Source organism: Zalophus californianus, chromosome 1 (assembly GCF_009762305.2).
Source record: "Zalophus californianus isolate mZalCal1 chromosome 1, mZalCal1.pri.v2, whole genome shotgun sequence".
NCBI classification, from domain to species: domain Eukaryota; kingdom Metazoa; phylum Chordata; class Mammalia; order Carnivora; family Otariidae; genus Zalophus; species Zalophus californianus.
In genome coordinates, this window is record NC_045595.1 from 150,615,644 (window position 1) to 150,640,393 (window position 24,750).

A 24,750-nucleotide genomic window follows, 5' to 3' on the forward strand; every position below is an offset into this window, starting at 1 on the left:
TTTTTGATTAACAAGTAGTTTTTGTGAAGATACTTTGGGACCATGTAAGTACTTTGTTCCTTCATTCCATTTTAACCCACAAGTTTTAGCATTCATTGGTTTATTGCCCCTAATTTCTACAGTGACTGACAAAGAGTAATTTAAAAATTCTATCCACATTTGTTGGTAGACAATCTATTGTAAGGATGAGATTTCCCTTCTCCTAATTAATTAATTAACATCAGTGTGGACTCATGGGTAGCTATTTTATTCAATTACTATTATTACTTTTGACACTCAAATTATCCCTGATTTGACCTATGTGGGCCCTTTCAGGCTGGCTTCTGTGTCCTTTTGACACATCCCCATCATTCTTTGAATACTTTATTTTCTGGAATAGAAATATATTCCAGCCTTGAAACCAGCTATTTCTTGACAATCAAAATCCAAGCTCTAGGTGTGCTTTATGTTCCTGGAGTGGTGTTCCCAGTCCTCTCAGCATTCAGAGTTAGGATACATATATGTGAACAACACACACACTTTTGCATAATGGATATGTGTGTGTGTGTGTGTGTGTATGTATATACATAAAACACCGATAGTTCCAATTCTAATCCAGTATTTACTCTCACATTCCTTTTTATTTGTACTTCTCCATCAGTGAGAAACCTGGATTCTGTATCCTCAAGATATCAGACAGCATTTGGAAGAATAAGCTTAATTGGCTAAGGCTGCAGTATAGGGAAGTATAAAGAAAGTGCCTGAAGAGGAATTAACTGTGCAGATGGAAGCCAGGAGAGCAGTGTCTTTCGGGGGGCTTTTGGGGGTTGTGGGGTTAATGAATGTTCATTATAACCGCCAGGAAGTGATAAAAGCCCATAATGGTTTATGTTATTGCCTGGATAGGATTAAAGCCTGACTTTAAAGAAGTCAAGAAGTAAGGTATGAATATTGAGTTTGTAAGTATATCTTACTCAGCCTCAGATTTTTAGTCTGCACCCTCACCAAATCTAGTTTTACTTGTAATTCACCAAAGGTCTAATCAATCAGCATCCTCAAAAATTGTAAAATCTTCCATACAAAAGTTACACAACTCCCCAGTTTGAAATTTGGGGATGCTTGGGGTGTATTCTATCCTTTTGGATTAATAAAGTCTAGCAAAATCTGTGAGTTTGGAGAACTTGTTTTAGTCTTTTCTTTCTGTTTCTTATTTCAAACAAATGTGCTGTACATCGCTCCCCTACCCACTTCTCTGCATTTTTAAAACAAGTATACTTTGCAAAACCATGGTTCAAAGTGTTGCAGATGAAAAGTCTTCCCTCTGTCCATATTTAATCTTGGCAAAAATGTTTAGTGCATGACATCATAACATAAGAGCATCTATGTACAAACATATACAATTTTATTGATATCTCTACAGACTACAAGAATTTTAAGTATAGTCACAATTGCTGAGTGCAACAGAAAAATAGTAATTTGTCATTTTCTGAAAAGATGCAAAAATTCTGAAGATGAAAGAAAGATACATCAATGATGTCATCTGTTTCTTATTTCCTAGAATAAAACATCACATAATTAAGTACTAAAAATTATAGGTTATTAGAGATTTTGATTCTGTGTACACTTGTCCATGACCACCACCTAGTTTATTTTCTGGCTTTGCAGTTGAGAAGCACAGGCCAATACCAGAGGGGAGCACTAAGAGAGGAGAGAACTCTCACATTTTCTCATTGAGGGTTATTGCCTTGGATAGGCAGGCTTTCCCTTTTTGAAGGTGAAAACAGTCTCTCAGGGCACTGAAGTCCAGACAGTGAGTTAAAGACACTCTTCTCCCTTTAAACACATGTCCAATAACTAAGAAAAAAAATATAAGTGGCCCTGGGAGCTAAGACAACAATCAAAAAGGAACTGCTCTTCTTCCTTCTTGCTAAAATCAAGTCCAGTAAAATATACTACAGCAGAACAGGTACCTAGTACCCGTGTCTCCTCCAAATGAAGAAATGAATAATAAATTTGGGCCTGATTTAATAAATGATTGTTTTAATTTCCACTGTCCAACTACTAAGAATTAGTTGTCCACTTAGCTTTGCATTCTGTTGAATTTCTTATATTTCTTCTGGTATCTTGTGATGTCACATGTATAAGACAATCAAAACCTAGATGTTTGAATAGGAATAATGGCCAAGTCACATGGGAGAAAATCACAAAGACAGAATTATTAAAAGTCAGTGGGGCATTGCCTGGTCAGAAATTTGCACAGAACATTTGTTTTGGGTTACAACACAATAATTCTCAATCCAGACAACACTGTATCTCTTGCATCTTGCCTTCCACGACTCCTCAGAAGTGGGGCTTGGATACCAGCCGAGGTAGACAAATGTGTCTTCCTTAATCGGCCATAAAGCTGTGTTTGTCAGCCTTGGCTGACACTGGAACCATATTGGGGGCTTTCAAAAATAACAATGTTCAGGTCCCACTCCAAGAGCTTTTGATATAATTGGAATTGTAAAAGCTTCTTAGGTGATTCTCATGTACAGCCAAGGTTGAGAATCAGTTCCCTACATAAATATATAAATAAAAGCAGCCATCTGTGCCTCTAGTTTCTCATCAAAACCTCTTCCACTTAACTCTGGCTCTCATGTCCCTCCCCACCCCAGTCCTCTTGCACCAAATTGGCACTTCCTCTTACTTTGCAAAGTCAGACCTTATCTTCTGCATTTTATCCCTTTAGGGCTATGTTATACGCAAATATGTATGCTAAACTTGCTACACAACAACCATACTCCCTGTGATGGTGCCATCCAGAATACATGACTTACTGGCAAGTATCTCTGGCACCTGGAGCAGTGTGTATATGAAATAGTATGTAGTCAGTAATGGGGTTGGTGTTACAGAAGACAAAGGTGAGGAAGCTGTGACGGCTACCACTTTTCTCCTGATGCAAAGAACAAACCCTGATAGAAATGTCTGAGTCTTTTTGGCATTGCCTCTCAAAGAAAATAGTCAAGTTGTAATGTCTTTCCATAGGGTCAGACTGTAATCACAGATATTCTTCTGGGTTGTCCCAATGATCCTAAACCAAGGAGAGGATATTTAGCTTACTTTTCTAGACCTTTTTCATTTTTCCCTTCTGCCAAACATTTTATAACCAAGTATTTAAAAGAGCTCATTTTCATCTTCTTCAACCAACCTTGGGCATAATCTCTCTCTCTCTCTCTCTTTCTTTCTCTAAGCCCTGGAGAACCCTTAATGCCGATAACAGATAGATGGTACATTTAAAATTGGACACATAGGTCACATAAAAAGGGACTCCAACAATAAACTTTTTCCTTTTATAATCCCTTAAGATCTTTGAGGAATAGAAACCTGGATTCTGATTTATTAACTTGAGAATCACTCCAAGGCTATATAAAAGATTTGAAAAATTGTCTTTATGACTAAATTATCGGGAAACATCTCTCTCAGTTCTGTCACTATCCTTCCAAAGTTAGGTGATGGCCCCTATGGTGATTGGGGCACTAAGTCTGAGTCTTAAGTGTAGGAAGCAAAGTTGTAAGGGATTAAAATAAATGATAAATCAATCATCCTTCCCTCCAAACACCAAGGTTAATGGATGATTTCATGGTAGGGATTACTGCTCACATTATTAGAATCAGGAAAACAAATATTTCTCGCTTCTTATTGGTGAATAGAGCACAAAGACCCATTTTCCCCTGGGACACTAAGAAGGGCTTATCTCCTGAGGGAGTCATAGGGAGATAAAGTCAACTTGGAGACTGTGGTTTGCAAGCCTTCTCTTCTGAAGCCACCATAGTAGATATAATGTAATTTTGATGACAAAGACTCAGAGTTATTTTCTCTATCATTGTCCAAGTTACTAGGAGTATTTTTCTTATGTTCCAAGATAGAGGCAAGACATTTAAACAGTGGAGAAGAGAGATGTAAAGAATTACATGGATCAACAGTGCTCATTTTCCAAAGATGATGATGATAAGATGGTGGTGGTGGTTGTGATGGTGTGTGTGCATGCACATGCATGCTAAGGTCAGTGCAACAGAACAGAAAAGTTCAAAGAGAAAAATCACATCCACATCAGATTCTTGTTATTGCTGTCTCTTTGAATTATAAAAATAATTCTGATACAGTAAAACCTCATTAATTTGTATTCCACTAATCAGGAGTTGGGGAGATGAAGTATACATTTTCTGACTCTATCTTTTTTCAAAATTACTGAGAACATTTAAAGGAATTGCCACTTCAAAAAAATACACTAAGAATTAAAAAATCTAAAAAAACAAATACTATTTGGGACTACTAAAATAACCTGGATTTCAGGAAAAATGATGAATTCCTAGGAAACACAAATGCAAATCTGCTAAGACCTGGAATAATCAAAATTCATTAAGCCAAACCTATTAATTTTTTTTAAATTCTCTTTGAAGGAACAACATATTACAGGATGGGTACAAGAACCTGCATATATTCATTTTCTATGACTTTTAATTTCCAGAATCATGTTAAATAATGATAGCAGGTGTCTTTATTTATTTATCTCTAGAGCCTCGCTGTTATGACAGACAATTTTTATCATATTAAGGGTATGCCTTATTTCACTTTTAAAAGAGTTTTTAATAAGGAAAAGGTGTTCGGTATCTACTGACATAATTTGTGGCTTATATCATTTAGCCTAAAGAGTGACAAAATTATTCATTTTGTATCATTAAATTCTCTCTGTAGTTCTGTTGTCCATAATGGTGACTAAGGCCAACATAGCAAAAATACCACATTTTATAAAGATTTTCAATAATAAGTATTGAACCAAAAAGTATTTACTAATGAAAGCCCTTGTTAATCAGAAATGTAGTAAATCAGAATCTCTTTCCCAAAACATTAACTGAGGTTTTACTGAATCATATTAAAGAGAATGACCAGTTTGGTCTGTGAGTGTCAGGCTGCAAGAGCACCTTTGGATTGAAGACACCACTGGGCTTGAACAGTAATATACTGTGTAATTGGCAGACAAAGATACAAATGGAGCATTAAAAACATATCCCTTTAGAAACTGAAACCAGAGTGTGTGAAATCAGTTCTCAAAGCTAACTGCACTGTTCCTGTAGTCTAGTTTCCCCCAACTTATCATCAACTCCCCTGCAGAGCACAAGCCAAGCTGAAAAAATGCTTTGAGGTGACCCAACCCTGCACGGTTTATGACTAAAAATAGCCAATTGTTCTGAAGGTGACAAATGGAAGTTACTGTGTGAGGAATGACTTACTATCCTGGCAATACTCGATTATGACTGATAACGGTGATGATGTAAAATATTATGGAAAGACAAACATTAATCAGACTCTTGCCATAAGAATTCAATAATGTCCTAGTATAATGAAAGTTATAGATGAGAAGAAAACTCTGGTTTTCTTTTCTTTTTCAGTTGGGTATGGTAAAGTTACTTGAAATACACTGATATCTTCTAATGCAGATTTTTTAAATTGTCAGGTGTGGCCCAATTTATAAAAATAGTTTGCCATAAATCTTTTTTTCTTCTGTCACAACATGCTTTTTTTTCTTTTCCTCTTAAGATGTTAATTTATCATGCAAAGATTTTTTTTTCATTAAGTGCATTAATGCTTTTGTTTGTGCAGGATTTTTTCAAATCAGAAGGACTCCCCGTAGTTCCTAAATGCAAATCCTTAGCAAATGACAGGCCAAGATGATAGCTCCATTCCAGGTTGGGAAAAGGCAAATTCAGCTGTGTCTTGGGATTTTAACCAGGGTTCCCGCCTTTGGGTTGTACAGTGTCTAATAAATTTCCCTTATAATAACTTCAGATGGACTGTAATGGAACATTTTGTAGAAGAAACTGGCTTCTAGCAAGTTGAATAGTGATGCTGGGAATAAATTTGGTTTCCCTGAATAATGGTTTCTCAAAGCAGTCACAGCTTCTTTAGAAGTTTAGAATTGGTACCATTTCTTATCCTTATATTTCAGCATTAACTGCAAAGAAAAAATAGTCACAATAAAATGTTTTTAAAAATCTTTAAAAATACTAGCCAAAGCAAGCTCATATTGAGCCAATCATGCATATCTAAATCTTAAATTTATAAAACTTCCTTTACTTTTTGAAATAAAGTACATACGAAAAGATTTTTTTAAAATAATCAAGCTGAAAAGACTCAGCTAAATTTTTAATGATTAAAGCAAAAAGTAGTGTGTGGATTCCACCTTCTAGTGCCCCTCACACCTTTTTTGGGGGAGGGGGAGGATCATATAATGTACCTAAGCACCTTTTTAGTAGCAGATGCACAATATAGACCCAAGGTATCAGAACCAATGAATAATTTTATTTTAAGTTCTCCCCTAAGGGAAAGTAGTATTAATATAGTATTTAAAAACGTTTCTCTTCCAAATACTGGGGGAATTATGACACTTATAACGAGATCCAGGTTACCCTGGCTCTCACACAGGATTACTTACAGTGACATCTCTGGGCTTTCTTGTGCAGGGCCCCAGTGTTTCAAGTTATTATTGTATGAAGACACTATATTAAGCCGTTTACCTCATGTGCATGTTTCGAAAATGCTTCTGCGCTGGTCATCATGCCTGCAGTCTTCTCCTCCAGCTCTCCTAGCCTCTGTCCTCTCTCATCAAGTGCGATCCGAGCGCGTGTCAGCTCTCCCATCACCCCTCCGGCAGCGCCTTTCATCCCTTCTATACCGCCTGGTCCGGGAATGTGCTGTGCCAAGCTGCGAGATGCTCTTCCTGCTGAAGCTTCCCCAACTGGGAATTCAAGCCATAGCAATTTAAGACATATTGTCAGTAATTCAAATAATTAGAATCAAGTTTATCACCAAAATACTTACCTTAAATTCTAGTGTCATAATTCTCATTGAGAATATATTTGTTGAGAATGAGAATGAGAATATATCTCATTGAGAATATACATTGAGATATATTTGTTCTTATTGTAGATGTGTATTTGGAGATGTTAGCTTTTACCCACGAAAATATCTACAAAAGAGTCTGAGACTGTGAGGTAACCATATTGTTACTGCCTGTCTTTGTGTGTACATGTGTGGATTCCATGCAATATGGCATCATTGCATTTCTTGACATTGCTGACTTGGGATGCTCACAATATATGTGATTTCATATTTAACCCATATCAGGGTCTGTTCCAATCTTAGGTCTGTTCATTTGTTTAAATTTCTGCCCGTCTTCATTCCTACCATCTCTCTTCATCTTTCTGTCATCCTCTGTAGGCCTCAGTTGTTGTTACTGTTTAAAGATGTGTGTGGAGGAGGAAGTAAGTACTAAAGAACAGGGTATGCATGATGGACATTAGTATACATGTGTTGAAATTTTGTTACTTTATAAAAGAAAATTTTCCCTATCATTTACAAAGTTCAGTTTAATTTTAATGATTTTTTTTGGAAGTTTTTATTGAAAGACAGCTATCTTGGTAGAAATTTAGTGAGCATTCTTAAGGATGTAATATTAGGAGTAATATCAAAAGGTATTTTTTTAAATTAGAGGCTTATTGAGATATAATTCACATACTTTATATACATAAAGTGTACGATTCAGTGGTTTTAGTGTGCTGACAGAGTTATGCAACTATCACCACTATCTAATTTTAAAACATTTTCATTACTCCAAAAAGCAACTCTGTGCCCATTAGCAGTCATTCCCCCTCTCTCCTTGCCCCAGCGCTTGGCAACCACTAATCTACTTTCTGTCTTTATGGATTTGCCTATTCTGGACATTTCTTATAAATGGAATCATACAATATGTGGCCTTTTTTCCTTCTTTAATTTAGCATGATGTCTTCAAGTTTCATCCCTGTTGTAGCATGTATCAAACTTCATTTCTTTTTATGGCTGAATAGTATTCCATCATAATGGAGGCACCTAGATCTTTTGCTTGGTGAAAAGTTAAAGAGAAAGGAGTTTTGATTTTCAAGACCAAATAGGGCTAAGATATTCTGGGAAATACATTCTTTCTGAAAATGTTCCCTAGTATCTTTCTACTTTTTGATTATTCATCAGAGTTCCACTGGAAGAATTTTAAAGTAATTTATTCTGTAGCATTGATAAGCCTTGTGTTCTGAATAAAGAATCTGTTTCCCAGCAGTGATTAAAGGCAGGCAGATTCACAAACATTTTTTCTAGAATTTAGTAACTGAATATCTTCACTCTGTCTTGCATGTATGATCTACTTGCAAATGATGTATTTATTAGCTTACTCATTATTTGTATGAATTGCATCTACTGTTTTTGTTAAACTATTTCCTAATATGAAGTAACCGATTTTATTCATGTTTGGTAAAAAAATAATTTTCATGGTATAGAAGCAAAAAAACCTGGTCTGGAATTTGAGACCACATATTACATTAAGTTACACACACACACACACACACACACACACACACACACACACACACACACACACGAGAGAGAGAGAGAGAGAGAGAGAGAAACAAGTCTTCTATTCAGTGGTACAGTTTCATAATCAGGAGTTTACTCACAGAGCTCTTCTCTGTCAAATGTTTGTCCACTTCCACCAAACAGTCCCTTGAGAAAGCCTCTGTTTTGAGCTTCTGGTGTCTCAATGGGAGTAAACAAATCTCCTAGCATGTCCTGTATCAAATTCAGGCAAAAAAGCATTAGAGTAACTAAAAATAAAGTGATAGAAAAAAGATAACCCTGTAGTATGTTAAAGCACAGAATAAAGAGATAGCCTGCTTTCCATATATTTTCCTGGCGATTTTTGCTTTGCTCCATTTTATTTCTGGCATTTCTTCTCCACCTCCTTTTCCTTTCCTTCTCTAGTAACTGACATCTGAAAATTTTCATTTTTCTGTTCTTTTCTCCCCTTTACAGTTAGAAAACAAGAGAAGCTAATATATTTACCTTGGGATTAATTTCTACTTCTTAGGACCCTTTTTCAATTACCATAGCCTCTTTCCTGTCCTAACCCCTTTCCTGAACCAAGCACGGACAACCCTATGAAGAAGGAAGCCTTTGGTAGTATGTAGAGGAAGTTTGGATTTATTTTTATATGAAGCACAAAACTAGGAAATGGTTCAAGATAAATGAGTCAAAATATAAGTCAAAAATGAGCCTAGCTCCTGCATAGTGAGATACAATTGTTTTCAATATTTGATGTGTTTTAGAATGACTGGAAAAATCCCTTGTTAGAAATACGGATGCTTGGGCTTTATTTCACACATACTGAATCAGAATCTATATAGATGTGCTCTGGTTATCTATATTTTTAATGTGTTCTCCAGGTCTTTCTGAAGCAGACCAAAATCTGAGAACCACTGGTGTGGAGGAAGGCACTTCAACCAAAAGTCAGGAGATCTGTGACCTAGTATCAGTTTGTCTCTGAACCTGCAGCCTGATTTGAATCTTCATCTTCTTCCTCTCACCTCTACCCACCGGACCTGTGCTCTTCCTCCTGGATCCCTTCTCTTTGGAAGTGGCAGCACCATCTACTTAGCCAGAAACCCAGGAATAATTATTAATTCCTTCTTTTCCCTCACTGCTACAACTACTAACCCTCCAATCCAACTGATTATACTTTATAGTGATTGAATCTGCTAACTTTTCTCCATTCTCACTGCTGGCTGCCTTATTTTAAGACACTGTTATTTTTGGACTTAATTATTTTTAAAAAAGCCTCCTAATTGTTCTCCCTTATTCCTTGAAACAATACGCAACCAGAATCTTAGTTTTCATAAACAAATCTGTTAAACCTTTTTAATGACTTCCTGTTCCCCTTGGGATAAATGCCAGATTCTTTAGGCTCTTACCAGGTGCTCCCAGATGTGTTCTGGAAAAATTCTCCAGCACTATCCCTCCATCCTTTTCACTAACTCTTCACTTTGTTGGCAGTTTCCTGAACCCCCAGGGTTTTGCACGCAACTATTCTGCCAGGAATATCATTTCATTTTCCATTCCCAGCTATCCATTCCTATGGACAACTCTTACTCCTTACAACCCTTTTCTAACTAGAGCTCTCTGCTCTTCTAGCAACCAGGGGCCCCTCTTCCATGTCTCTCCATCTCTGGCATAGCCACATACAGGCAGTCTCTTCCAGAGTGCTGTGTTTGTCTCTTACCTCCCTCCACACTAGTGGGTAGGGACTTGTATCTTTTTTTATCACTGTATTCCTACAACCTAGCCAAGTACCAGGCATATGGTAACAAATCAGTAAGTATTTACTGAATAACAATAATAAGAACATTATTATTTATTTTAAAAATATACTATGTTCCAGGCACTGTGCTCAGCATTCTTACTTAATTCTCACAACAGTGCTCCAAGACAGAGCATATGGGTGGGTTAAGTAAAATGCCCAAAGTTATACAAGTGGGCAAAATACAACTGAAAGAGTTCAGAGCTTATACTCTCAACCTCTGTATTAAAATGGGTGGGTTTTAGTTTTCTTTTTTGTAAAATAAGGGGGTTGAACCAATTAAATCTCTAAGATGCTCTTCTCAAATTTTGTAACTGCTTATCCAAGGTTAGATAGGCATTTATATTTATTCTGTTTCAAGGCTCTGCTTACTGCTATGATAAAAGACAAATGCCCAATTCTAACCCACTGGAAATGTATTTATTTTGTATGGCTCTTAATCAAAATTAATATTTCTTCAAAAAAAAAAGTCCGTGAGCTCCCTGAATTGTATGCAAAATTTTAGTGTATACATGCATATTCCCCACCTTGAGGGGAGAGAGTTTATAACCTTTTTTTTTTTAAGAGGGTTTATAATCTTACAGAGGATTCTCCATAGGTAAAAAAACAAACAAAACAAAACAAAACAAAAAACAAAGAATAAAATGAACAAAAAATCAACCATTAATATGTATGATCTTCACTTTCTCCCTCTCACTTCCCTTTTTTCTTATTTTTTTCTGTGTATACCTAGATGCACACCAAACTTGACAGGGTTGCAATGATGAATATATATTCAAAACATATTCTAGGGAAGGCATATTTATTGCCTGGCCCAATAATATTTTAGCTTTTAGATATCTCTCTCATTCTCTTTTTACTACCATGTCCAGTGTTTATTCATAAATGTGCCTGACCTACCTGAAGATTATCACACATCTCTTGGCTGTATGTTAACCGCTGAATTTCAGTAGGAGAGACGAGGTATAATGCCTGGCCTTCATTGGTAAAACAAAATGTCCGTGCTATCCTCATGTCTGTCAGTGGCAAATAATTAACATCCAACATTGGGCGAAGACTAGGTAGGCTGAATGGAAAAAAGCAAATCCACATTTCATATTCAGGTTGTTAGAAGCTTTAATTTCTCTGTGTAAAATGTGCAGACCCTTACATAAAAAAATTATTTTTATACCACTATTTTATGGTTGTTTCTTTTTATTCTCTTGAAGTCTCAATGGTAAAAAAAACTAGACTTTCACATTAAATCATATATACACAAAAAATCATGGGCCCCGTCCTTTATCTTAATCCACACAGATACTTAGCAGATATCCTTTAAGGCAGGATTAAATGGAGTGGCCAGCAATTTCAGGATACTTTTTGCAGCATTTCATAGGTTCCTACAATATGGTTATAGCCTTTGGTTATGGCAGAAACACTATAGCTAGAAAGTGGCTGACTGCATACTTGGCCTACTATCTCCTTTTAAGGCAAAACTCCTGAGTCTGAGGAGGTTATGCACTGATGGACACGTGGAATGGATCCAGTTCACTGTGCCTGGCAAGTGGCTTTGCTCCCCATTCCTCTACTCCCTCTATACACAGGATATGAAAATTACCTATAACTTAAGTCACCTGCACTGAAGGCATGATGAATAAATAAACATGGTTAAGGTTATAAGGGAATGAGAATAAGTTACAGATAATAGAATTTGCATAGCCAAATGAATACCACTCATCTCAAGTGTCTTACTAAATGGCTATAGTCTTATCCCAGTGTTGTAGCCCATGATTTTGCTTATTCATTAGAATGACCATTTGGACCTGAACAATTCGTCTCCCTTTCTTTTCTCAATAGAACTTAGTTTCCTCAAGATATTTTACAATCCTTAATACTGCTCAGAACTTGAGTTTTGAAGAGAGTATAAAGAATGTCCCTTTGGATACTGCCATGAGCCAGTTTTGCAAACTACTGAAGAAAATTAATCTCATTGCTTTCAGATCACACCTCTAATGCCAAAAGGAGAAAAATAAACTTGTCATTAAATTTCAAGCTTTGAAATCATTCAACTGATTCTGATGTGTATAATGATTTTAGATTATCCCAGATCATAAAACCAGTACCTGGAAAAAAAAGTACTGATTTCTCTTATAAAAGTAGTTTGTAATTACAAGGTAAGCCTTAGAACTTTATCATATAAAATGGGATCTGAAATCTGTGCAGTTGGAATAAGCTTTCCATGAGGTTCTAGCAATATATTGTCCAACATGGTAGCCATTAGCCATATATGGCTATTGAACAGTTGATATGTGTTTTGTGTGAACTGAGATGTTCTGTAAATGTAAATTATATACTGGATTTCAAAGACTTACATGTTATGGCATTTCAAGTAATTAAGATCTTTAGGATAGGAGTCCAAAACAAACCCAGTTACACAGACTTCCATGATAGATTCAGTCAAATTAATGGGTGGCAGTGGGCAAGGGATTCCAATGGACTTTTCTGATAAACTACATTATTTATGTAGCATAATAAAAGTAAGCCAAGAAAACAAAAATGGTGTAATTACTTTAGGTAGGAAAAGGAAAACAGTAATTCAATTGCTAAAGACTAGGAACTAAGTGATTTTAGTGTGTGTGCTGCCGAAGCAAGCACGGAACTACGTGATTTTAAAGCTGAAATAGATTTTTTTCTGTGCAGGGGACACTTTATAAGGAAAGAGTTCACAAAACTAGTAATGGTTCTCACTAAAAATGACTATCACAGCCCAGTTTGAGAACTCATTTATAGATAAGCCTCCAGTATCCCTTTCTACTATTTTCTAGGTCTGGGTACATTAGCATATAAACAATCATTAGCTACCTGCCAACTATCAGAAAGGTAGGGCTTGAGAAGAATGGACTCAGTATAGTTCATTTCTGATAGGATCTGGAAAGATCTAGGAAAATACTTAGCATGGGAAGATGATCAATTGGTAATGCCAGTTCAAAGGATTCAGTTCTTCAAGCCACATATTATTCCCTAGCTACACCTAATATATTACTAAAATCATCCCAAAGTAATTTCCTTTCAAATATTTTTGAAATCCTCAGGAACACATGAAAATTTTCCACTAGGACATAATATTAGCATTATCATGTAAAGCAGCTTTTACAAAGAGCAGAGGAAGACAGAGATATCATCTTAACTCTCCTGTTGTTATGACTCCTGTTCTTTTTTTAAACTCTATTGTTTTTATTTCTCAAGAAATTTCCCTTCTCAAAATGTCAATGGTAGCACATATTTATTTAAATGGGAATTAATTTGCAGATATACCCAAAATCATTCGAGAAAACAAGACACACTAAAACTTTGCAAAAATAGGGTAATCACTATCAAGCTAAAAATCTCAGTTGTGACAACAGTTTAATGTCTTTTAATTTAAAATAAAAATTTGGAGTGACTACATGGGAGCTTAGGGGAGGGCAGGGTATGGGTGATACACATTTTTTTCCCCCTCAAAATTAAGGCATTCTAGGAGTTAAGTCATCATTTTCAAACAAGACTGGAATGATTTTCATGACAAATACCGAAAAACAGTTTGAGAAAGAGAAACCAGATGAGAAGAGAAAGAACCAGAAGTATCTAAGAGAATGAGAAGACAATAAATGTTTTTATTTTTTCAAAACTTTAACTACTTTTCCTTGGGTTACAAATCTACTCATGTCTCCCCTATTAAAGAAAATAAAACAGTAAAAACATTCTTGAAAACCTAGTTTTGCTGTTGAACTGCTTTCCTATCTCTCATCTCTCTTTTTAACCACAAAATTTCCTGAAAGAATAATCTATACTAGGGGTTGGCAAACTTTTATTAAAGTGCCAAATGGTAAATATTGTAGGCTTTGTAGGTCATAGGGTCTCTGTTACAACTACTCAACTTTGCCTTGTCATGCAAAAGCAGCCAGACATTATGTAAGCAAATGGGTGTGGCTATGTTCCAAAGAAACCTTTATTTATGGACATTGAAATTTGAATTTCATATAATTTTCACATATTATGAAATATTCTCTGATTTTTTCAACATTTTAAAATGTAAAATCCATTCTTAGCTTGCAGGCTGTACAATATCCGATTAGAGGGAGAGAAGGATAGATATGGTCTGTGGGTGGTAAGTTTGTCAGCTCCTGATCTATACCACTGCTTCTAGCTCCATTGAAAATTTAGTTTTTGCCTCCATCATGCTCCCGAGAGTTGCCTTCTCAGGGATCACTAATACCCTGTTAGTTGCCAGGCCTAGTGTTTCTTCTTCTACCCAAATTCTTTGGCCTCTCTGCTATATCTGACTACCTCTTGACCATTGTCTCGGTGGTCTTCTATCTTTTGTTTGGATACTCTTCTACCCTTTCATGAAGTTATTCTCATCCTTTTCCTATATCTCTGATGACTTCTCAATATCCTCTGCTGGATTTTGTTTCTTTTCTACTACATAAATGTAGAGATATCCTCAAGTTTTTGTTCCCAGATCAGTCTATTTCTCCTTTCTTTTTATACTATCTTCTCTGATGATCTCATTCACTGCTGTAATTTTCACTAAATGCATTTACATAGATGACTTCCAAAGCTGGATCTTCCATATTTTTCTAGGAGTCCAGACCTTAAATGCTTGCCAAACTTCTGTGGGACGGCTTAAAAGCACCTCAAATTCAAGGCATTCATTCTCAAACTTCTCATTATCAGCTTTTCCAAATTCTCATGACTTTCCATCTGCTAATGACATCACTGTTATTCAAGTTCATAAAAAATTTTTTAACCTTTAAATTCTAATTCTGAGATTTAACGATCTCCATCACCTTTCACAATCAGTTTTACATTCAGCAAGTTTCTCTCAATTATCCCTCACATCTGTTTCTACCTTGCTTTCTATATAGCCAACATTTTAGTTCAGAAGACCATTTCAAGCTCTCCATATTATTTCTTAATGTATAGCTAGAGCAGATTAGCTACTAACTGATTAATATCAAACTCATTAGCTTGCCATGAAAGGTCCTCAATAATTTACCCCAATCTACTTCTTCAGGTTACCTTCCTCCCAACATCTCCTTTTTAATAACATATACCAACTATCTCATGACTTTGATTTCTGAGGACTTAGTTTGTGTCTAGAAGTTTCGACCCCATATTTCCTCTGTTGGAATATATATGTTCTTTGTATTATAATTACTTGTGTATCTTATCTCCCCCAATTTGATAGTAAGCTTTTTAAGGACTAGGACTATGTTTTTACTAATTTTTATATCCTTCACAGGTCTAGTATAATGCTTTACTGTCTCAGTGATTTTTGGAACCAGGTGAGTTATTAAAACAAATGATAGTGACTGCTACACAGATTATGTTTATTATGTGTTTGTTGAACTCATAAAATCATTAGGTAATTAATTTTGTTTGTATCTCATGAATTTTATTTTATTAAAATTTATTAAATTATTAAATTTATTTATTTATTAAATTATTAAAATATTAACAGTATAATGAAATCCCTCAGCTGATATCATATTATTAAGGTTGTCAAAGGGCATAAACTTCTGGTTACAAGATTATTAAATTCTGGGGATCTAATGTACAACATGATGACTTATAGTTAACCATACTGTATTGTATACTTGAAGTTGCTAGAAGAGTAGATCTTAAAAGTTCTCACCACACACACAAAAGTGGTAACTGTGAGGAGATGGATGTGTTAACTAACATTATTGTGGTAGTAATTCCACAATATATACATATATCAAATTGTCATGTTGTACACCTTAAACTTACAGAATGTTATATTTCAATTGTAGTGGTAACTTTTAATATACTGTTCCGTGCTGGTCTCACTCTTTCCTAGACTTGCAACATCAGGCAAATTTGAGCTTTAATTTATTAACATATGTAAAATGGAGGATGCAAATACTACTTTTTTTTCCCATGTCCTACAGAAATCATAAGGACCAAATTTAACTCTGTATGTAAAGTTCTTGTATGGATTATAAAACATAGTGAAAGTAAGTTCATTTCTTTTCCTTAGTTTATTCATTTTTATATTTTATGCCTAGCATAATATCTGAGAGATAACATATGTTCAGTAAATGCTTGTGGATTAATGTGTGAATGACTAGAAAAATCACTCATTCCTTAGATTCCTTGAAATCAATTAAAATATATATTTCATTCACAATGCAATGCATTTTTAGCAAAAGCAAAAAATAAAAAAATAAAAACCCCATAGTCTCCTCAAATTGTCAAACAATAAAACATTCACAAACATAATGAAGCAGTGATCTCAGGTTGCTTCTTGATTGCACATTACACATATACTTTTTACAACTGTACCTTGGTCACACTGTTGTGATTACCAGATAATTTATAAAGAAGGCAAGTACCTCATTATCATGATATGCCCATTGGCACAAAAGCATGCCAAGCAGGCACTGTTACACATGACCACCACATCTGCTTGCAGTATAAAAGATGTCTCGGTGATGTTATGAACATAAAGACAAGTCTGAGAAGGCAATGAGAAGACTTTGGCTTGTTTTTCTGAGCAGATTATTGTATACTGATGATCTCCTATTTCTTGGGATGGAGAAGGGCAGTTCATGACCAGTTTCCTTCTCCAAGATTTTTCATTTTCATCTACGTTGTTTGGATCCCTCCAAACTTCATATGGCGGTTGCATTAATCCGCCATTTCGGTCCATACAGGAGAATGTTAGCACAGCTCCTTTCAGTGAGAGGAATGTACCTATAAAAACAATTTCATATCACTGGCATGTGAAATTCTTTCTAAAACAGTTGTTATTCATTTATGGGCAGTAAATGTTTTATACTGATAATTTACATCTATAGTGTCATAATATTGCAGTAATATACATATATCAGTAGATTTGTGAGTTCACCATTTGCAATAACTTGGCATCATAGAATGTTAGGTCTAAAAGGGGCCTAAGACATCCACTTGTCAAATCCTTTCATTTTATTAATGAGAAAATGGAGACCCAGAAAAGTGATGAGACTTGGGGCATGTCACATGGCAAGTTAGTGGTTGAGTCTGGACTAGAACTCAGGTTTCCTAACTTCTAATCCAGTAATTTTTTACCATACTATATAGACCCCCTTAATATCCTTTTTTAAAAAGCAAATTTTAGAAAATTTATAATTTTCATTTATTGAAAAGTTCAACTGAAAAAAATCATACCATCTGATTCCATTTCCTTATTTCTTAGGCTCATTTACTAGAAAATGGTTTTTTTCTTCTTCTGAAATTGAACACCTAGAATAAATTTCATGAAATTTTAACATATAGAGTTCATGCTCTCAATTTTGATTGTATTAAAAAATCCTTTGGCTATTAGGCAGGCTTATGCATCTTTATATGGAAAAGAAGTTTACTCACCTGGATTCTCCAAGTTTGAATATCCATGCCCAATTATAACCTATGGATGTTTTTACCAGTCCCAGAGGACACGATACTATAAAGCTTAAGCAGTAACCTGCGGTAGATTGACCTTTGGACATTATCAGACTGTCCTTAAGCAATGCCCCAGCAGTCTTTTTCTTCCATTGTCCTCTGACATCATGCAGAGAGAGTAAGGGGATTAACCCAGGCTGATATACCTCACGAGTGTACACACAACAGACACTTGAAAAAGGGTGATAAATAAAAATACATTCCATTTAGAAAGTACTCTATAATTTAACGTACTTAAAATTTATCAAATTTAAAATAACATGTTTAGGTGATTTAACATCCCAGTTGTGTTTCAAAATCCACTTCAAAACTAAGAAGCCTGTAAATGTCCTACAAGGGTAACTGAAGAAAATAGGAGAGCAGGGTTTAGGCGCTTCAGTGTGAGCGTCAAGGAATAAAAGAACAGTTGTCCCAGTGTCCCATGGGGAAAAAAGTTAATGCCAAAAGCATTAGACTTTTACTTGGTACGAGGAAGATTTTGAGAATAGAGTGTTGTAATCTAATTTTCACTTAACAGGATCACTCTTCCTGCTGGGCATATTCTAAAGGGAATCAAGGTTGAACAAAGGGAGAACAGTGAATAGGTTAGTACATTAAATCAAGGCAAGAAATAGAGGTTTCCTCCAATCAGGTGGTAACAACAGAGATGGTGAGCAATGATCAGAATCTGAGGATACTATAAAGGTCAAACCAACAGAATTTGCTAATAAACTGGATTTAGAGTGTGAAAGAAACATAGTGGTCCAGGATGATTCCAATGTTTCTGACCTGAGAGACTGGAAGGATGGAATTGCCATTAACAGATGTGGGAAAGAATATGGGGGAAAGGAAAAGAATACCAGGAACTCATTTTGGACATGTTAAGTCTGAGATGCTTATTAGACATCCAAGTGGATGTTAAGTAACTGGATATCTATGTCAGAAATTTGGAGATGGTTACAGACTATAAATACAAATATATGACCCATCAGATTATCAGTGGCATTTAAAGTTATGAGGCTGGTTGATTTTATTTTGGCCTTGAATATAAATAAAAAACAGAAAAGGTTTGAGCCAGTCTTTGGGCATTCTGATGTTTTAAGTCCAGTGAAATGAGAAGAAACCAGCGAAGTGGACTGATAAGGAATGGCTAGAAAGTTAGGAAGAAAAGTACATAAATATAGTGTTCTGGAATCCAAGTGAAGTGTTTTTAGTGTAGGGACAATGGTAAACTGTGTAATATGTTGCTGATATGTCAAGTAAGATGTGGCCTGAGAACTGACCATTGGATTTAGCCATGAGTTCAGTGGTGACCTAGATAGAAGTTTTTATTGATTGGTATGGGAGAAAGCTTCATTAGAATGGAGACAAGAGAATGGGAGAAGGAAATTTGAAATAGTAATATAACACAAACATTTCAAGGAATTTTGCATTAAAGAGAAAGAAATGAAATGGAGCATTTTGGGGGATAGATTCAAGAGAGTTTTTCTATTTTATTTATTTATTTAAGATTTTATTTTTTTAAAGTAACCTCTACACCCAACGTGGGACTCGAACTCACAGCCCTGAGATCAAGAGTCACATGCTCTACCAACTGAGCCAGCCAGGCACCCCAAGTTTTTCTCTTTTAATGGGAGAAAGAACAGCATATTTGTATGCTGATCTAGCAGAAAGATAAGTATTTATTACCATTATAATTACACAATTAGGTGTAGTAATACAAATAATATAATTATATAAAGCAAACAGGAAAAGTTGCTGGATTGACTTTCTTGACTGTACAAGTAGAGAAGTTGGCCAAGTTGGGAGCTTACACAGGTTAGTCATAATAACAGGAGAGAATATAGAGACCATGGAGAGATATGCAGACAGGAGATATAGATGTGGTGGTTGAAGTTGTTATCTGCTTGTTTCAATTTCCTCAGTGAAAGAGGACACATGGTCATTAGCTGACACTGAAGAGAGCAAAGGAGGTATTGGAGGTTTGAGGAGAGTGGAGAAATATAATTGTTCAAGAGCATGGGAGAGAGGACTAGGGAAATATAGTAAATATAATCACCCAGCAGCATAGGAGCCTAGTTGAAGTTATTAATGATTTATTTCAAAATGAGACTATTTATTGTGTTTAGATATTTTTCTCTAGCCATGTTCAACTACACAGGCATAGAAATAAAGTAGGTAGAATTAAATTTAAGCAGAATTGTGATTAAACTGAATTTTCATGTGTAATACTGTGATTTATATTCTGTGTCTGACACAGAGCTCCTAAAACCCGTGGAATTTCTAAATGAGAGGGCAACACAGTGTCTTTTATTATGTTAATGAGGTGACTTTTGGACCTCACCCAAGGATGGGGGCTGGTTGCCTGAGGAACCAACAATGTGATTAGAGGTTGAGACTTTTAGTCCCACTTCTTTCCCACCGCGGGGCAAGGAAGGGGTGGGGGCTGGAGATTGAATTCAATCACCAGGAGTCAATGATTTAGTCAATCATTTCTATGTAATTAATGAAGCCTCCATAAAAACTCAAAAGGGTTGGTGAATAGGTGGAGGTGCAGGGAGAGTAATGCTCCTGGAGAAGGTTTGGAAGCTCTGTGTTCTTTTCCCTACTCATCTCTTCCATCTGGATGTTCATCTGTAAATTTTAATAATAAGCAGGCAAACGGTAAGTAAACAATTTTCCTGAGTTCAGTGTGCCACTCTAGCAAATTAATTGAACCCAAGGAGGGGGTTGTGGGAACCTCAGATTTATAGCCAATGGGTCAGAAGCACAGGTGATAAACTAGACTTGCGATTGGTGTCTAAAGGAAGGAGAGAGGGCAGTTTTGTGGAACTGAGCCCTGAACCTGTGGGATCTGATAGTTATTTCCAGATAGTGTCAGAATCGAGTTAAATTGTGGGACATCCAGCTGGCGTTGCAAAGAATTGCTTGCTATGGGGAAAAACCTCCACGCATCTGGTGTCGGAAGTGTTGTGAGTGTGGAAGTAGTGTGAAAGTAGAAGAGGTACACAGGACAAACACAGAAGGAGGAAGCACTGGGTTTTTCCCTAAACAGGAGCCAAGAATTGTAGCTTTTTCCATCCCAACATGTAAAGTTGCTTTTGTAGAATCACCTGGGAGCTTGTTAAAAATGCAAATCCTCAGACTCCACCCCAGACCTACTGAATGGGAAATCCTTGGGGCCGGGGGGGGGGGGCAATAATCTGTGTTGTAACAAACCCTCCAAGTGATTCTGATACAGACTAAAGGGATAACTACGGGGAATGGATAATCTTTAGGTACTTTTCCATTCTCAATGGGAAAATTCAATGATTTAGTGCACTTCAAATTTTCATATCATTGAATTTGTTGTCAAGACAACCACAGTAAATTAATGTGAAAGGTTTCCTTAAAAAGGAGAAATGGGCTTTTCTGTGTTGAGTGGCTTTTGATTGCTGATTCAATCCCCTTGTTAATTATAGATCTGTTCAGACTTTTTATTTCTTCATGATTCAGTCTTGGTAGGTTGTATGTTTCTAGAAATTTATCCATTTCTTATAGGTCGTTCAGTTTATACGCATAATTATTGTTCACTGTAGTAGTCTCTTACGATCTTCCAACTAGGCTTTCCCTCCTTTCCATGGTTATTTATAAAACACATCTGAACCTAGCTTCATAGTTAACTCTTTTATGTAGCTCTTAAAAAATACTTTTTTTAAAAGAGCAGTTTTAGGGTTACAGAAAATTGAGTACAGAATTCCCATATGCTCCCTTTGTCCTTTATTATTAACATGTTGTATTAGTGTGGTACATTGTTACAACTGGTGAGCTAAAGTCTTGAAAGAACTGGAGAATAATGACAGAAAATTGGAGAAGACAGGTTCCCATTATGTATCTTTAAATAGTCAAGGAAAAGCTTTGCAAATATTAACTAACCAGACACCACATTATTAAGTCTCTACTTATTTTGTATTTTGCCATCATTTTTAGTCTGTTTGTTAAGAACGGTAAAGGACTTTCCCATAATATTGAGAGATCTGTTAAATTAGTTCTAGATCTGTTTATTTCTAGACATAGAAAACCATATTTGTTAGACTATCTCTTAGAAAATTGTCTTCCACTTACAGTTGTAAACTTGTGTACACAGGAGTTAGATTTTCACCTTTAAACTTGTAAGGAATGCCTGGCACATATTAGGTGTCCAATATGGATAATAACTTATTGAGTTAAATAGTGGATTGAATTAGTGTTTAATAATTCATTATGACCTCACTGATCTGGCTCTAATTCAACCACCGTAAGAGAATTGTGCATATTTCCTTAAAATTAGGAATGTAGTAAAAGATATTTTCTCATCATGAAGTATGTTTACAATTAAAATAAAGTGACCCTAAGAGATTAACTTTTAAAAATACTAGTACTACATTTAAAGTAGAGCCTATAAAGAGATGATTAAGTTAAAAGGAGGTTGTTAGAGTGGGCCAATCCAAACTGACTGGTGTTTAAGAAGAGATTAGGGTACACAGGAAGACACCACAGGTACATGCATACAGAAGGACAGCCATGGGAAGACATGGTAAAGGTGGCTATCTACAAGCCAAGGACAGATGCCTCAGAAGAAACTAGACCTGCTGACACCTTAATCTTGGTCCTCTAGTCTCCAGAAGTATGAGAAGATCAGTTTCAGTTGTTTAAGACACACACACACACACACACACACACACATTTATCTAAATTTGCCACACTAGTAGAGAGCTGACTATTCCACCTACAATAAGTAAAAATCTACAAGAATTTAGCACACCAGTTAACAAAATATAACTCTAACCTAGCAGTCTATATATATGCATTCTTTTAAAATAAAATTCCTTATCCTATATATTAATAAAATTCTTTATTTTTGTTACTTAAAAACTATCTGAAAAACATCATACACTGGAAATACAAAGTAAAAGTTATTGAGAAGAACAAATTTTAAAATATTCAAAGGAATTGCATGAGGAATCACACTCATCTCTTCTTTGGAAGGAAAGAAAGATAATTCAAGAGAATACAACATATGCTTTAGCAAAATACTCATAACTTATGTTAAATTCTTTAGGCTCTAGGATAAAAAGGAAAGAAATTGTGTGGCATGCCTTTGAAACAAGATGGGAAGCTTACCAAGGACTTTAGAAAGCTATATCAGGTCAGACTGCTTTTAGATTAATTGTTCTGAGTTCTTCAGGGATGATAAAAAAACACTCATAGGCTCTGATCTGGCACGGAATTTTGGAGAAATAATTCAACTCATTAAATACTTCAACTTTTGCATCAAGGTTTTCCTTAGTGCTTTTCAGAAATCTTTTTCCCAAGGCATTGTTTAGGTGGGCAGTTCCACAGTTTACTACCATAGAAATAATTGTATTATTTTATCCTAAGGAATGGTAAGTTGCTGTATGACAAATATTGGGATAGTATACAATTTATGAAATTTTCAATAGTTTCCAGTATACAGAATACTTAAGACTTTATTCCAGATCAGTATAAATTAATGTTATACCTTATCTTATATCTAAATGTTAAAAAGTAGCAATTGAGAAATAAAATTCCTTACCACTTGGCAATACCATGACTGGCTCTGTAAATCTTTGTTCATCTGCTGAAGGTAAGTTCAGGGAGATGATTAAAACCATTCCCAGACTAGTTCCAACAAACAAACAAGGGGACACCTTAGGGTCATTTTTCCGAGCAAAGGACTCCATGAAGTATAGTGCTGTAATTGCTTCTTTCGAATCTTTGTCAATACTGGAGATGCTAGAGCTTCTAGAACGATTATAGGAATTTTCTCGGCTTTCTATAGAAATTCAGAAAAACAAAAATTGTCAGTGTATTTCCATAACAAGTAAAGTCAGACTTAGTACATGAAAAACAAAATTTTGAAGGGGAAGTAGAATTTGATTCCTTGTTAACTGATCTGGAAGACTGCTTGTCCAGTTCATCAGCTTATTTTGATAATGAAGAGATTGAAGTCCAGAAATGTAAATCATAAACTTTGGCAGAGCTGGAACTAGAAGTTGAGTCTCCAGAGTTCCAGTTCACCAGGTTTTTCTCCCTACATTACCTCACAAATTAGTTGAAATTTTCTGGTCTGGAAAAAAAAAATTTAGTGTGAGTAGTCAAGGTTACAAGAATTTCTGGTACCATTTTAATTATGGTTCCCTTCTATCTCTCAATTGTTGAAAATAGTCTTAACGATTTCTTGGCAATTTCCACCTACTGACAACATTATGGCTACTTAACTGAAAGGTCACAAATGTTCTTGGTGAATACATTTCCCTAACTGACATAATTTTTGGTTTTGCTATATTTGGAGTAACTACAATTGTAAAAATTGGAGTATTTACCAAGGCCAAAGAGCAAATGCTATATTCCTGAACTACTTTCAGGTTACCAACTTGAATCCAAATCCAGTTCTAACTTTACCTAGAACCAAATAAGAAGCTGTACACAGGACCATCTCGTTGTTAATAGTAATCTGAGAGGGCTTCAGCCCACCTAAAGGAAGTAGGATGGTTTCAAGTTTTTCTGCTCATCAACACTTAAACATGTGCACACTCCAATAAGCATAAAAGAACTCCTCCCTCAGTTAAATACTACTGGAATGTTTTGTTCTTATAATTGCTCCAGAGTTCAAGTTCCTCATATTCTTTTTTTCTACTGCATTCATTCCTTTTCTTTCTTGATGGGTACAAGTGTGACTCATTTTTATAAAAAGAGACTAAATATAAGTTCCTTAGACTCTTCTTTTTCTAAAAAGCAAAATATAGTATTCCTAATCCCTTTTCTATCCCTCAACAAGTTTGTAAAAATAATTATTTGTAATAGAATTTAGAGATGAGAGGGAGCTTGGATATAATCTATACAATTTTATAGATTTGGAGACAAAGACATAGTTAAGCAATTAACCCAGAATCCAGGAGAAGTTAGAGGCAGAAATGTCTAAAACTCAAAATTCTCAACTCAACCCAGTGATTAAGAGTGCTACTTCTACAACCTTTACATTTTGCTTCTATTATAACATTCCTAGCTAATATGCTTTTGAAGTTTTTCCATTCATGGTTCATCAACATTCAAGTTTGTTACTCATACACCTGTGAGAGAAATAA

At 35.5% G+C, this 24,750-nt stretch overlaps 1 protein-coding gene and 1 non-coding gene across 2 annotated transcripts in view; both read right to left on the reverse strand.

The window, feature by feature from the left end:
• Window positions 1-1,353: 1,353 nt before the first annotated feature.
• STXBP5L (syntaxin binding protein 5 like) overlaps window positions 1,354-24,750 on the reverse strand; it is a 406,674-nt gene continuing 383,277 nt past the window's right edge. Inside the window, exons 25-30 of the mRNA XM_027586273.2 lie at window positions 23,199-23,438; window positions 16,558-16,918; window positions 11,081-11,246; window positions 8,505-8,616; window positions 6,537-6,757; window positions 1,354-5,974 (exon numbers count right to left, since the gene is read on the reverse strand). Coding sequence (XP_027442074.1) covers window positions 5,933-5,974; window positions 6,537-6,757; window positions 8,505-8,616; window positions 11,081-11,246; window positions 16,558-16,918; window positions 23,199-23,438 — 1,142 coding nt within the window. The 3' untranslated portion in view covers window positions 1,354-5,932. The remainder of the gene's footprint in view (window positions 5,975-6,536; window positions 6,758-8,504; window positions 8,617-11,080; window positions 11,247-16,557; window positions 16,919-23,198; window positions 23,439-24,750) is intronic.
• Window positions 19,160-19,232, reverse strand: TRNAK-CUU. The gene has a single exon. It is a non-coding gene; the product is annotated as a tRNA-Lys (tRNA).